This window comes from Danio rerio, chromosome 3, assembly GCF_049306965.1.
Source record: "Danio rerio strain Tuebingen ecotype United States chromosome 3, GRCz12tu, whole genome shotgun sequence".
Taxonomy (NCBI): Eukaryota; Metazoa; Chordata; class Actinopteri; order Cypriniformes; family Danionidae; genus Danio; species Danio rerio.
In genome coordinates this window covers 6,535,001-6,550,000 of record NC_133178.1, presented here as the reverse complement: position 1 = coordinate 6,550,000, position 15,000 = coordinate 6,535,001, and the positions used below count along the sequence as shown (strand labels likewise).

The window sequence follows — 15,000 nt, the reverse complement described above, 5'->3', positions numbered from 1 at the left end:
GGAGCAGCTATAGTAGCAACTAATACTATTGAAGTTGAAACAGCTGTTTTTTCCCCCCAACATTCTTCAAAATATCTTCTTGTGTGTTCAACAAGAAACTCAGACTTTGAAACTTATTTTTTTTGGGTGTACTGTCCCTTTAAATTCACAATCAACACTTAAAATAAAGTAATTAAGCTAAAAATCAAGAGAAGGATTGGAGCATGAGTTTAAAGAGACAGTTCACCCAAAAAATACAATAAATAAATAAATAGAGTTTCTTCTGTCGAACACAAAAGAAGATATTTTGAAGAATGATGGGGGAAAGCAGTCATAGAAGGAACAACAAATACCATGAAAGTCAACGTCTTTTTTCCCCAACATTCTTCAAAATACCTTCTGTTGTGAAACCCACAGATTCGGAACAGAATTAAAAATTTTTTGGGTGTACTGTCCCTTTAAACTCATGATTAAAGCTTTAATTTCTGTCCTCTGTTGAACACAAAAGAAGATATTTTGAAGAATGCTGAAGATAAAAGTACCAACAAGTCAACAGCTGCTTGTTTCTGGCAACATTCTTCAAAATATCTTCTTTTGTGTTCAACAGAAGAGACTCAAAGATTCATTTATTTGGGATGTACTGTCTCTTTAAATTCATGATTAACGCTTGAAATTAACCAACTAGGCTAAAAACGTAGAGGAGGAGTGGATGTAAAAGAATAAAAGTGACGGGACGGAGGGGTTTGTTCATCGGGGCTGCAGGCGGGAGAATCCTCTGCGAGCTTGAGTCGACTGTCTCTGCTGCGCCAGAAAAGACTGTGCAGAAGAAGAGGAAGAGGAGGAGCGCTCGCCGGCCACTCTCTGATGAAGAGCCATTCCCTGAAGAGGAAAACACACGCACACAAGTCTTACAACTGAAGATGAATATTGAGTAGGGGCGGGGCTATCTTCAGCGCATCATTCGCTCATAGCAAACTAACGGTAAGCGAGGGTATTAATATGCAGTTGCTATGGAAATCCTCAGGATGACATCAACAGATATACAGCCACTCCAAACTCAGAAGCCAATGGTCAGACTTTCATCAAAGATTCCCAAAACAAACACTTGTTTTTCTTACGGATTAATTATTCACTTTAAGAGGAACAATGTGAGCTAACAAACTAAACATACATTGTGTTGACACTGGCAATAAGCAGGCAAACTCAAGAGGAAACAGCAGCAATGTGTTGCAAACTACATAATGCCTATGGATTCCACGTGGAGCTGTATTTAAAGGAGAACAACACACTGAGCTAAAGTAGTTTAATTGTAGAGTATGTTAAGGCTTCAATAGTGGTTTTACCTTCTGCTCAGATCCATTGTATTCATCTATAGACCTTTATTAGTGTCGTCAATAGCTGATGTAAATACACTTCATGTGCTCTCTACACATTAAACATAGTTAAAAGGATTTAATACCTAAATAGATTTACGTTACAGGTCGTGATGATTACAGATCGTAATAATTATTTGTTCATTTATTTTGTATACAAGTATAATATATATACAGATTTGTGTTTTGTTTATGCATCTGGAGCTGATGTGTTGCGCGCTGTGAAGCATGCGCAGGTCTCTCTCTCCCTCTAGAGCTGCGCTTGATTGCGGTCCAGCTGTGTTGCGAGTGGGAGCGTATATAAGCTGGTGGAGAGGAACAAAGGACGGATCTTTCTGCTCGGTGCAGGTCTCAGACAGAAAGAAACACAGACTTTGAAACTTCATCTTATTTCTTTTTTTGGGTGTACTGTACCTTTAAATTCACGATCAACACCTAAAATAAAGTAATTAAGCTAAAAACTTAGGAGTGGATCATGAATTTAAAGAGACAGTTCACCCAAAGATTACAATAAATAAATAAATAAATAAAAATCAGTTTCTTCTGTTGAACACAAAAGAAGATATTTTGAAGAATGATGGGGGAAAGCTGTCATAGAAAGAACAAGAAATACTGTGAAAGTCAATGTCTTTTTCCCCCAACATTCTTCAAAATACCTTCTTTTGTGTTCAACAGAAGAAACCCACAGATTTGGAACAGAATTTTATTTTTTTGGGATGTACTGTCCCTTTAAACTCATGATTAATGCTTTAATTTCTGTCCTCTGTTGAACACAGAAGAAGATATTTTGAAGAATGCTGAAGATAAAGTACGAACATGTCAACAGCTGTTTGTTTTTAGCAGCATTCTTCAAAATATCTTCTTTTGTGTTCAACAGAGGAAACATTTAAAACCGCATACATTTTTTTGGGTGTACTGTCATTTAAAATGAATGATTTACGTTTAAATTTCTGTCCTCTGTTGAACACAAAAGAAGATATTTTGAAGAATGCTGAGGGTGGAAAGCAGTCATAGTAGTTTGTTTCGGGGGTGAACTGCCCCTTTTAAATTCAAGATTAATGCTTAATGCCTCAATTTCTGTCTTCTCTTGAACACAAAAGAAGATATTTTGAAGAATGCTGAGGAAAAAGTACGAACAAGTCAACAGCTGTTTGTCTTTTGCAACCTTCTTCAAAATATCTTCTTTTGTGTTCAACAGAGGAAACAGATTTAAAACCGTCATAGGTCATGTATTCTTGCCATAATAATTTTTTCGGTGTACTGTCCCTTTAAATTCATGATTAATGCTTAAATTTCTGTCCTCTGTTAAACACAAACAGAAGATATTTTGAAGAATGCTGAAGATAAAAGTACCAACAAGTCAACAGCTGTATGTTTCTAGCAACCTTCTTCAAAATATCTTCTTTTGTGTTCAACAGAGGAAACACAGATTTAAAACCGTCATAGGTCATTTATTCTTGCCATAATAATTTTTTGGGTGTACTGTCCCTTTAAATTCATGATTAATGCTTAAATTTCTGTCCTCTGTTAAACACAAACAGAAGATATTTCGAAGAATGCTGAAGATAAAAGTACCAACAAGTCAACAGCTGTATGTTTCTAGCAACATTCTTCAAAATATCTTCTTTTGTGTTCAACGGAAGAAGTCAAGAGGTCACAAATCTCCGTCGTCGTTGCCTATCTCCTGCCACAGACTGTTTGTCGAATCAGTGGTGTGATTGACTGGCTTAGTTAGCTGACAATTTCTTCTCTAAACTGCTTGCCGTTAGATCTGAGCCTGTGAGCTTTCTCACTTATTAACACTATGTATTATTTTGGATTTAAATAGAAACTGTGGGTTGGGAATCGATATTTACTTTAAAAACGTTTTCCCCTGGTTTGTTGTAACTTTATTTGGGGTACTTTTTATTTGAGCAGGTAAGTTAGGATTGTTTCCCTGCAAGTTAGCTGTCTTTTTGTTTATTATTTTGGCCTGGATTCACTTCCGAAGAGATGCTTCTAATATCTTTTGTTGTTTGAGAAAATTGTTGTGATCATTGTGAGTTGGGACAGGAGAAGGGGAAAACCCTAAATTGAGTAATGAAGTTTAATTAATTAATTTATTTATTTACACGTTTGTTATTTTCCCCACCAACCCTAGACTAGTCGGGACGTAACAACGTGTTTAGTAGTTTATCAGCTAAAGCACTTTTAAATCAAACTGGTTTATACTTGCACAACTGCCTTAAGCCTGGTTTATACGCGATGTGTCCGCTAGTTGGCTTGAGTGCGCTTGGCGAATGTGACATCATCGATGAGTTTGCGGAGGTTCGCTTTGGGTGCGCTTAACATGATTTCGGTTGGTGGAGAGCATGATTTTTTTTAAAAACTCGAGCGAACAGTGCGCCACGTTTGATTTGAGTAGAATATGAACCACTTTGAGGAGATGTTGTCTAAAACAGTACGACCGTACAGACATCTTTATGATCCGTGATCATAGAGATAACCAGATGATCAATAATTCTTGGCTACAAATTGCAACAGGCGTGGGAAAGGAGAAAGCCTTAAGAGCCAGAAGAGGCCATGGCAAAAGTGGAATTACAGAATAGTTTTGTCCACCAGTCATAGGTTTTACACTAATGTATATATTACAATTTTGAATTTAAAACAATTTAATAGTTACAAAACTGAAATTGAGAAACGAATCATTTCTTTGATAACTGGAGGAGAATGTTTGAATTGGTTTACAATATACTGATGCCCTGTTTCTCTGGGCTTTATTGGTGATAATGGAGAAGAATGTTGGACCATTATTGCCTTTGTAGCATTAAAGTAGAGGACAGAAATTAGCTAGACAGCTATGTGTGAACTGTAGAGCAGGCTAACTCTAAAACAAATCTGTATATTTAAGTGTCCAAGAGATGAACAAAAGCAAGTGATGCATTAAAGTTTGATTAAAAATAAACCTTGAATATAATCATTAAAATAATTTATTAAAAAAAATAGTTTAAAAATATTAAATGATATTAATGATATGAAGCAGTTCTACAAACTTTCTACTTCTCTGTTTATCCATCTGACTTTACGGTCAGTTTCTTTTAACCGCCCCCTGTCATTTTAAAGAATATCACAACGGCGAACGCAGCAAGAACAAAAGCCTGATCTGTTTCGCGAGGTGCGCGCGCAGTCAGCAGAGGTGACGATGTGGCGCCAGGCGAAAGTATGAATCCAGCTTTATAGAGATGTTAAAATGAGTACAATAAACGAAAAACCACAAGAGGGCGTCAATAGCTCGTGCCAAAGCCAAAAAAAAAAAAAATCTGTTACACAAAGCGTGCTCTTTTTTTAATGATCTAGGTGCAAAGTCTAAAGTGCAGGGCACAAAAGCATTAAGGGCGTGTCAGAATCCACTTTTGCTATTTTAAGGACGTAAAAATCCTAAAAGGGTTGAGCTTATTCTCTTAAGAAGTTCTGGGTGTGTTTTGAGAATAAACCAATCATCTTCAAACAGCGGCTTATCATAAGCATCTTATCGATAATTATTTACACGGTTGGCATTAAGATGAACATATAAACGTGATCTGACTAACTTCTAGCAGCTAAATGTGTCTGGGAAAATATTCAAAGGCTTTTATTCTCATAAACTGCGGACGTGAAACCGTCTGACTGCTCTGATTGGCTAAAGCAGACATCTTACGTCAGCACGTTATAGACGTGCACGCGCTCGTCCCCCCCTTTCCCCTTTCCCTTCTAAAATCTATAATAGTCAATGAATATATATAATAGTCAATGAAGATCTGTGTAACTGGTGTAATCTGGCGGTGTTTTCTCACCATGTTGTACCAGGCAGAGATGATGAGCTTCTCCTCCTGGTCGTGTCTGGATCTGGTCTTCTCGAAATCATGCTGAAAACACACAGAGACGAGCACAACATCATGATGAGCACAGTAAAACACACACGCACACACACACACACGATTATAATAATGATGACGAGTGTTTCTGACCTCCAGATGCTGGATCTTCCTGTCTTTCTCCGACAGCTGGTTCTTCAGAGCCTGAACTTCAACAGGAACCGGGTTTAACTTCTGCTTCGGCTCCAGAGTCTTTATCACCTGAAACACACACACACACACACTATACTTATAAACATCAGAACACACCCATGATGCATCCTTTCACTGGTAAGCTCAGAAAATCTTGACTGTCTCCATTGAGGGAGTTTTGTAGGTAATGTCTAGACGGGAGACATCTTGGGACGGAAGTTACCGATAAATAAGTTTACTTAAACCCCTGAAAAGAGCTGTATTTGTGTTTGATATAGTGTTTGTTTAGCCAAGTGTGTGTTCAGTGAATTCATACGATGTCGATTTAGTTTAAAGAACGTAATGGTAAATGTATCTATGTAACTATAGAGACGTTTCCATCTCTACAGGCTGGTTTTGCTTTAATTGGAGTGTATTATACAGTCGAGTATTTATAATCCAGAAAGGCAGTAGAGCTGGATAAAGGTGGACAGCTGTGAGATTGAACAGACCGTGCGAGCTTTCTCCACGTATCTCTTGTATCGGTCCTCCATTCTCCTCATGTCTTCATCTTTCTTCTTCAGGATCTCCTGCAGCTCATCGACCTTTTTCGCCACTGACACACACACACACACACACACACACACACACACACACACACACACACAGGGTTACTTTACAAACAATCCATTAGCTAGAGGTGTAACTATCAGAGCAGAGAGAGGTGAAGGATCAGCATAGGACCGCGAGGCGGCATCGAACTGGGGTCGCAGTGAGCACCGAAGTGCATGTGTCGACGCATTAACCACTACACCACTGGCGCCATTTACTATGACAAGCTTGTTAAATGTTTAAATTTCTTTTTATTTTCAGCTTATTTTTTTAGTACACTTTAGGTTTATTTGGTTTGTTTTAATCTAAATTATTTATTTATTTCCCTTTTTTAATTTTCGCACTTAAGTCTGTAACATGTCTAATAAACTGGTCCCACTTTATATTAAGTATCCTGTGTTGGGATAGAGGTTGGGTTGTGGACAGGTTTGGTGGTATGGGTAGGTTTAAGGGTGGGTTAAGGTGTAAGGGGTGGTCAACAGTGTATTTACAAATGTAATTACAAAAGTTATTTACAGATGTAATTACATACCGGTATTTAATCAAGCCTAAGTACAAAGTAAATACATGTATTTACACAATAAGTACATTGTAACAAACTATTAACTCTTGTGTAAGTACATATTAGTTAAGGCCACTTAATATAAAGTGGGACCAATAAACTATTTAAAATTAAAAAAACACATTTAAACTATTTGTTTAGATAAACAAAACTCTAATAATGATTTTATTTAATAACAAAATACATTAAAATTAGTGCTTTTAAAATAAGTGCATTAATGCATGCGATTAATTTGAAATAATTAAAGCGTTAAAAAAAAAATTACGCATTTAACGCAGTTGCTGTTTTTTAATTTCCTGTTGTGGTCGACGTGCGTTTAACAGGCAAAGAAATATGGATAAGACCAAGGAAGCACTTTTTGAAGGCAAGTTTCAGTATAAAACAATTAATGTCGCATCACCAGGCTCTCCTGAGTTTCATGCGATTTCGGGTGTTTCATTTTTACCTTTCGACTTTTGTTTTAACGGAATTTTGATACCACATGGCGAACGGAAGGAAAAAACTCTGCATTTTGTGATTCGGTGGTCCTTTCGTGGATCGCTGCTTACATGGTAGACTCGTAATAAGAGTATCATCTTAATCATAATAAAATCGGAGTATTGGTTTCCATGAAGTGCCGGATGAAGTCGAGAGCTTTCAAAAGACAGCGCATTCCTTTGCCTTACAGCAGGTGCCCTCCAATGTTTTATTAAGTTTGACGTGTTTCCCCCTTAAACGCAAGCATATGCTTCACGTTGTTGTGTCAGAATCCTTGTGAAATACAGCCATGCTTTAGAGTGCTTAGTTTAAGCAAATTTGATGAACGCGATCATGCGTGTTGAATCTGAAGGGAGTCACTCCGGCTGCGCTGTCCTGCGCGTCTCTCTCTCTCTCACTCTTTGTGTATGTACTAAATAAAAAAAAAGTTACGAATTGCCGTGAGATTGCGTTACACTCTCAGCTCACATCATTCAAAAGAAAAGGTCCACATTGTCCCCCGATAATGTCAACAGACTGGACTGTTTAAGCAACTGGCTGCATGTAAAGAAGGACAACTCAACTCACAGCAATACAACTTTACAATGACTGCAATTGTTTGTATTCAATACTTTATTATTATTACTATTATTATCATTTTCCAGTGTCCTGTATTTTGGCATTTTTGCAGTCCACTTAGAATCCAACATGGAAATCAATGTTTTCTTTATTGATATTGATTGTTTTGAAATTTAAATGTTATTAACATGCCTGTGTTTTTATTTCTGTAATAAATATGGCTGTCATGCCAGGATCTTGATGGGTTTGTTGTTTACATGAAGAAATCTGTGTTACAAGTTAAACAAAAATTCAACAATTATAATTTGAATTTAAATAGCTTTTGTTGAAAAATTACAAATTTTAGTCCAAATGTGATTTATCGCGATTAATAAAAAAATAAAAGTGTGATTTAGTTAAATTTTTTTTTTATCGATTGACAGCACTAATTAAAATAAACAAAATAAAAAAGCCGTCAGAGGCAGATAAAACTAATAATAAACAAAAATAATTTCCAATAAATGTAAAAATATTATAATTATATTCATTTATTCATCTTCTTTTCCGCTTAGTCCCTTTATTAATCCGGGGTCGCCGCAGCGGAATGAACCGCCAACTTATCCAGCGCATTTTACGCAGCGGATGCCCTTCCAGCAGCAACCCATCTCTGGAAATCATCCATACACTCTCATTCACACACAATGACTTTCAAATGTGCTCCGACATATGTTTGTGTACAGAATAAATAAAAGTGGGGATAACACACACACACACACCCCTGAGGTGATCCGGTTGAGGAGCACAGGCTTTCAGACAGGGAACTATTTGTTCACACTCTTTGCGTTCTATTGGTCGAAAAGTCTAAAATCCAGCCAACAAGATTGTTGCTTAGTTGAAAATGATCTAAAAGTCTCTAGGTTCAAATATGATTATATAAAGCTGAAGAAAAATCTAGAAATAAGAGATGAGTCTTCTATTTGTGCTCGTCATACCCTTATACAATTCAAATTATTGCATAGAGTATATTGGACTAAGGCAAAAATATCTAAAATTAACCCTGGTTTTGATCCAATTTGTGATGGGTGTCGACAAGCTCCAGCCACTCTTCTTCATACTTTCTGGCTTTGTCCAGCGCTAAGCACTTTTTGGGCCTCAATTTTTAAATCAATTTCTGAATGCTTTCTTTTAGATACTGAGCCATGCCCCCTAGTAGCATTATTTGGACTTAACCCTACAAATGTTTCTTTGTCATCTACACAATCAAATGCACTTGCCTTTTGTTTAATAATTGCTAAAAGGCTCATAACACTAAACTGGAAAAATCCTTCCCCACCCAGTTACATACATTGGATGCATGATCTGATGCAGTCTATGCAAATAGAAAAGATTAGATATACAGTTTGCGGTAATACTGAACAATTTGACACTATCTGGCAACCCTTCCTCTTACACTTTAAAAATAAAAATAATAAATAAATAAGCATGTATGCGTATATGTATGCAACTATATAGCTGACTTATTTTCCCTGCCCCTGGCATAGTTATAAATGGAGTGTTTTTTTTTTCTTTCTTTTTGTTTTTTAATTTATTTATTTATTTTTTTTTAAATATATATTATTATTATTTTATTTTCTACTGCTGTACCCTTTGAGCATTTGTATTTATTTATTCTCTGTACTGTTGTTGTTTTTTTGTTGTTGTTTTTCCTTGATGCATGAATATGTAATTATATCGTTTTATTCAGAGAGAAAGAAAACGTGAGCAAAATTGTATTCTACCACCACATTGGAGCAGTTGATGTCTAATGATTCTGTGGATCTGATGCTGTGGCTCTCTGACTAACATATTTCACTAAAAAACTGAATTAAACTAAATAGGAGATGAGCATGAGCCCCCCTTACCCTCAAGATGCTTGAAAACTAAAGGCAAGGCAAGTTTATTTATATAGCACATTTCATACACAGTGGCAATTCAAAGTGCTTTACATAAACAGGAAATAAAAAGACAAGGTTAGGAACATAAAATGCAGACAATAAAAAGTATTAAAAGCAGATAAAAACAAATTAAAATGAGTTAAAATAGGTTATAAAAAGATGAAAAAGAAAACGAAAAACATGATTGTGCAATCTGTCGGACGCAGCACAGTGCTCATTCAGTAAAGGCACAGCTGAACAGATGTGTTTTCAGTCTCGATTTGAATGTGCCTAATGTTGGAGCACATCTGATCATTTCTGGAAGCTGATTCCAGCAGCGAGGAGCATAGTGGCTGAAGGCTGATTCACCCTGCTTTGACTGAACCCTTGGAATTTCTAGTTTATGAGATCCTAAAGATCTGAGTGATCTGTTAGGTTTGTATTCAGTGAGCATATCTGTGATGTATTGAGGTCCTAGGCCATTTAGTGATTTATAGACCAGTAATAATACTTTAAAATCTATTCTGAATGTAACTGGCAGCCAGTGTAGAGACCTGAGGACAGGTGTGATGTGCTCTGATTTCCTGCTTCTGGTCAGAATTCTGGCTGCAGCGTTCTGGATGAGCTGCAACTGTCTGACTGTCTTTTTGGGAAGGCCAGTGAGGAGGCCGTTACAGTAATCCACCCTGCTGCTGATAAAAGCATGAACAAGTTTCTCTAAGTCAGCAGAGTGATTATGGCATCTTCATTTGGACAGTATGTTTGACGGCGTCTATCAAAACAAGGATGCTATAAAATACATTTTATACTGAGTTATTACCTGGAAATTTCTGTGGTTTAATATTATGAATGGTGCAGTGGGTCATACCTCAGTTAGTGGTGAGACGACTCGATGCCAACAGTCGCTCGGCGAGTAAACAAATATAACGACTGAAAATACATACAACATAATAATGCTGTACAGTAACGTGTTGTTTGTTTCGGATGGTGTGCTTTGTCTGGCTGATTCCCGCTGAACTGGGCGGGTTGCGTGATGTTTGATTTGTGGGTTGTTCTGGGGGCGGGGTTTGCGAGCTGCGGCATGAGCTACTAGCCCGGCAGTGGAAACGTGACATGATTTCGGCCTCACTGCTCATGCTCCTGGGCTATTGGTCCGGCCTAGCACGATAACAGCCCTAGCTCGGACTGGCCCGACAGATGCGTTTATTGTTTTCAGAATGTGTGTGTGTGTTTTTCTTACTGTTAATGTCCACAGGGGGCTCCAGATCATCAATGACCTCTCGCTTCTTCTGCAGGTCAGAATGAGCCTCGTGCAGCTTCTCTCTGCACAACATACACACATTAACACAACATTTAACAAAGAGTAAAGAGAGAAAGAGAGAGACTCACAGATGCTCCTCCAGCTTCTTCTTCAACAGTGACGACTGTAAAAAACACACACACACACACACACACACACACACACACACACACACACACACACACACACACACACACACACACACAGAAATGAGACGCTAACAGACCATAATGATAACACACACACAGTAACATCACTGATCACAACAAATACAGTCACAACGGACCAATCACAGAGCAGACGGGCCGGTTGGCGGTACTTACGATGACCTGCGGTGGCCGGCAGACGATTGGTGGATTAGGAGAGGTGGGCGGATAAAAACAGACGAGCAGGCGTTAATTTCAGCACCGCACACAAAACGGTTACAGATTCCACACATAAACCAGACAAGAGGAGATGGAGATGATCAGGAGACAATAATCCAATCACAAAACAGATCAGAGGTCAGTCAGTGCTGTCTGAGGAGATACGCCTCTGCAACCACACATTAACTCCATATTTAAGAGCAAATTACTGCAGAACTGGACTTGCACAGGGATTTGATTGTGTTGTGTTTGAATAAATTAGTCTGTCGCTGATTTCTGAAGTGAATTTTGAAGAATAAAATAAAATTAACTAATAGTTTTAATAGTTTTATTTAATGATAATTACCTTGGTTGTGTAATATGAATACACACTAAAATTAAATGATGATAATAATAATAATAATAAGTTTATATACTCTAAACTTATTAATTTATATTTTTAATATACAATGTATTTATTTATATATTTAATTATTTTATTTACATATAACTTTATCTTTATTCATTTAATTAATTAATTAATTTATATCTAATTTTATTTATTTGTTTAATTTATTTATATCTAATTTTATTTATTTATTTATATATTTTTAATTAGTTAATATAATTAGATATGATTTTATCTATTTATATGTTTAATTTATTTATATCTAATTTTATTTATATATTTTTAATTAGTTAATTTAATTATATATGATTTTATCTATTTATTTATATGTTTAAATAATTTATTTATATCTAATTTTATTTATTTATATATTCTTAATTAGTTAATTTAATTATATATGATTCTATCTATTTATTTATTTATTTATATGTTTAAATAATTTATATCTAATTTTATTTATTTATTTATTTATATATTTTAATTAGTTAATTTAATTATATATGATTTTACCTATTTAAATACATTTAATTAATTTATTTATATCTAATTTTACACATTCATTTACTTATATATTTTTAATGAATTCATTTAATTACATATAATTTTATCTATTTATTTATGTTTAATTAATTAATTTATTTATATATTTTTATATATATTTTATAATTTTATGTATATAATTTTAAATAATTAAGTTGATTATTTATATATAACTTTATTTATGTATTTATTTATTTATTATATCCAAATGACCAAACACACTTAAGTCTGTTCAGACTCAATAAATGTTTGCACATTTTTTTCTGCTTGGAATGCTTTTAGTAAATGTTTCCTCAGTTAAAGTTTGTTGAGTTTTGCATTTGTTGATAAATGTGTGCATCACTGGTTTCTGACATGGATTTTGACAACAAAATTAATGTAATCTTTATCTCAGTTAACTGTTTTAATACCTTTGTTATGTATCGAATACACAATCTTCAAAATGTTTTGTTTAGCATTTAATAACTGTAGGATATTTGTTAATTTAATAAAAAGATATTAAAGACTTTATATAATTTAATATTATATTTTAAATAGTGCTGGGCAAAGATAAATCAGAATTTAAGCGCATCCAAAATAAATTAAAAAAAGTTTTTGTTGACAATATACGTGTGTGTGAATTATATATAATTATTGTGCACATAATATGTTTATTTTGGATGCGATTAATCACGATTTATCTTTGCCCAGGAATAATTTTGACAGCACGTTTTAGATTCATTGAACACTTGAGGCTGGTAATTTGTCATCTATGATGTTTATACTGAGATATTGCATTCAGATATTGTACTGAATCTAATATTAGGGTATGGAGCATCCCATTTCTGCAGAATGATGCCAAAGTTATGAATCCTGCAAAATAAAAGCAGCAAGTGTAGATGCAGGAGTCACTTTAGTCATTTTAAGCAATATCAATTTGATGAGAGGCAGATCCTCCAGCAGACAGCAGTGTGTGTGTGCACATGTGTGAACTCAATGTCAGATGAGTGATTTCATCTCAGACACAATCATCACCACAGTGTGTGAAAGAGTTCATTGATTTAGTCATGGTCTGTGTGTTTTTGTGATATATCAGGGCAGTTTTGTGACATAAAGCCATGGATCTGACACAGGTATTATGAAACGGGGTGGATTATGAGGACATTGCTGGTGACTTTATTTCTCAAAGCGCTTATAAATCACACAGAATGAGTTTTTCGCTTGCTGTGAGGGTTGGGTTTAGGGGTAGGGTGGGGTTAGGGCAATAGAAAATACGGTTTGTTCAGTATAAAAACAATTGTAACCTATAAAATGTCCTCACAATTCACATAAACAAATCAGTGTGTGTGTGTGTTTGTAAACTCAACATCAGATGAGCAATTTGGTCTCAGACACAATCATGACCACAGTGTGTAAAAGTGTTAATTGATTCAGACGTGGCCTGTAGGTGTGTGTGTGTGTGTGTGTGTGTGATACTGACGTCCTCGTTCCTGCTGTCCTGCTCCTGTAACGCTCTCTGCAGCTCCTCCACCTGAGCGGACAGGTCTGAGATCTGCTGCTGACTCAACCTGACCAACACACAGATGACATCATCATCATCATCATCACCCATGCACTGATGTACAAACCCGATGCCAAAGTTGGGACACTGTACAAAATGTGAATAAAACCTGAACGCATTGATGTGGAAGCTCCAAATCTCAATAGTTTATTCAGTATTGAACACAGATGACATGCCAAATGTTTAAACTGCGAAAATGCATAGTTTTAAGGGGCAAATAAGTTGACTTTATATTTCATGGCATCAGCACAATTCCAAAAATTGAGACAAGACCATGTTTACCACTGTGAGGCATCCCCGCTTCTAGGTGCTCGACTGTCTTAGGTCTTCTTTGTCGCATCCTCCTCTTTATGATGATCGAAATGTTTTCTATGGGTGAAAGATCTGGACTGCAGGCTGGCCATTTCAGTACCTGGATCCTTCTTCTACGCATCCATGATGTTGTAGTTGAACCTTTCAGCATTGATAGTGCCTTTCCAGAGGTGTAAGCTGCTCATGCCGCAAGCACTCATGCAACCCCATACCATCAGAGATGCAGGCTTATGAACTGAGTGCTGAGAACAACTTGGGTTGTCCCCGTCCTCTTTAGTCCGGATGACATGGCGTCCCAGTTTTCCAAAAAGAACTTCAAATTTTGATTCGTCTGACCACAGAACAGTTTTCCACTTTTAAATAAGGCTTGGGCCAGAGAAGACGCCTGCGCTTCTGGATCATGTTTGAATATGACTTCTTTTTTGACCTATAGACTTTCAGCCGGTGAATGGCACGGTGGATTGTGTCCACCGACAATGTTTTCTGGAAGTAGTCCTGAGCCCATATCGTGATTTCCATTATAGTAGCATTCCTGTTTGTGATGCTGTACCGTCTTAAGGCCCGAAGATCACGGGCATCCGTTAAATTTTTCCGGCCTTGACCCTTACGCACAGAGATTGTTCCGGATTCTCTGAGTCTTTGGATGATATTATGCACTGTAGATGGTGATAACTTCGAACTCCTTGCAACTTTTCGCTGAGAAACTCCTTTCTAATATTGCTCCACTATTTTTTGGCGCAGTATTGGGTACATTGGTGATCATCTGTACATCTTGACCTTTAATCCGCTTGTTAAGTGTGACGTCACGAGAAGCGGCTTCAGGGTCCAAGCGCTCTATTCAACTGATTGGGGAGACTCATGAAATGGTAATGATAAACGTTTACAAAGCGATTTAATACTTGCGAAAATCACGATCGCAATATATACGTCCATGCCTAATATCCGATAGCAAGTAAGTGATTTATTTTTTTATAAATTGTTAAATTTTTGTTATGCAGCAAGCCCAAAGATTGTTGTGTACACTATGATTTTATATAATATTAACTTTAATGAGTGATAGGAATAAAACGTGATCATAAACTAATGATTTCTCCCCTC

At 36.2% G+C, this 15,000-nt stretch overlaps 1 protein-coding gene across 2 annotated transcripts in view; it reads right to left on the bottom strand.

Moving 5' to 3' along the window:
• The window catches only part of hook2 (hook microtubule-tethering protein 2), a 53,850-nt gene that overhangs the window by 1,691 nt on the left and 37,159 nt on the right, over positions 1 to 15,000 (bottom strand). The window contains exons 16-23 of one of the 2 annotated variants that reach the window (NM_001423849.1): positions 13,510 to 13,597; positions 11,081 to 11,086; positions 10,847 to 10,881; positions 10,698 to 10,780; positions 5,869 to 5,972; positions 5,339 to 5,446; positions 5,165 to 5,236; positions 1 to 858 (exon numbers count right to left, since the gene is read on the bottom strand). The exon at positions 1 to 858 is cut by the window's left edge and continues 1,691 nt beyond it. In NM_001423849.1, the coding sequence (NP_001410778.1) occupies positions 727 to 858; positions 5,165 to 5,236; positions 5,339 to 5,446; positions 5,869 to 5,972; positions 10,698 to 10,780; positions 10,847 to 10,881; positions 11,081 to 11,086; positions 13,510 to 13,597 (628 nt within the window). In that variant the 3' untranslated portion in view covers positions 1 to 726. The remainder of the gene's footprint in view (positions 859 to 5,164; positions 5,237 to 5,338; positions 5,447 to 5,868; positions 5,973 to 10,697; positions 10,781 to 10,846; positions 10,882 to 11,080; positions 11,087 to 13,509; positions 13,598 to 15,000) is intronic. The other variant, XM_068216264.1, reaches the window with a different exon arrangement.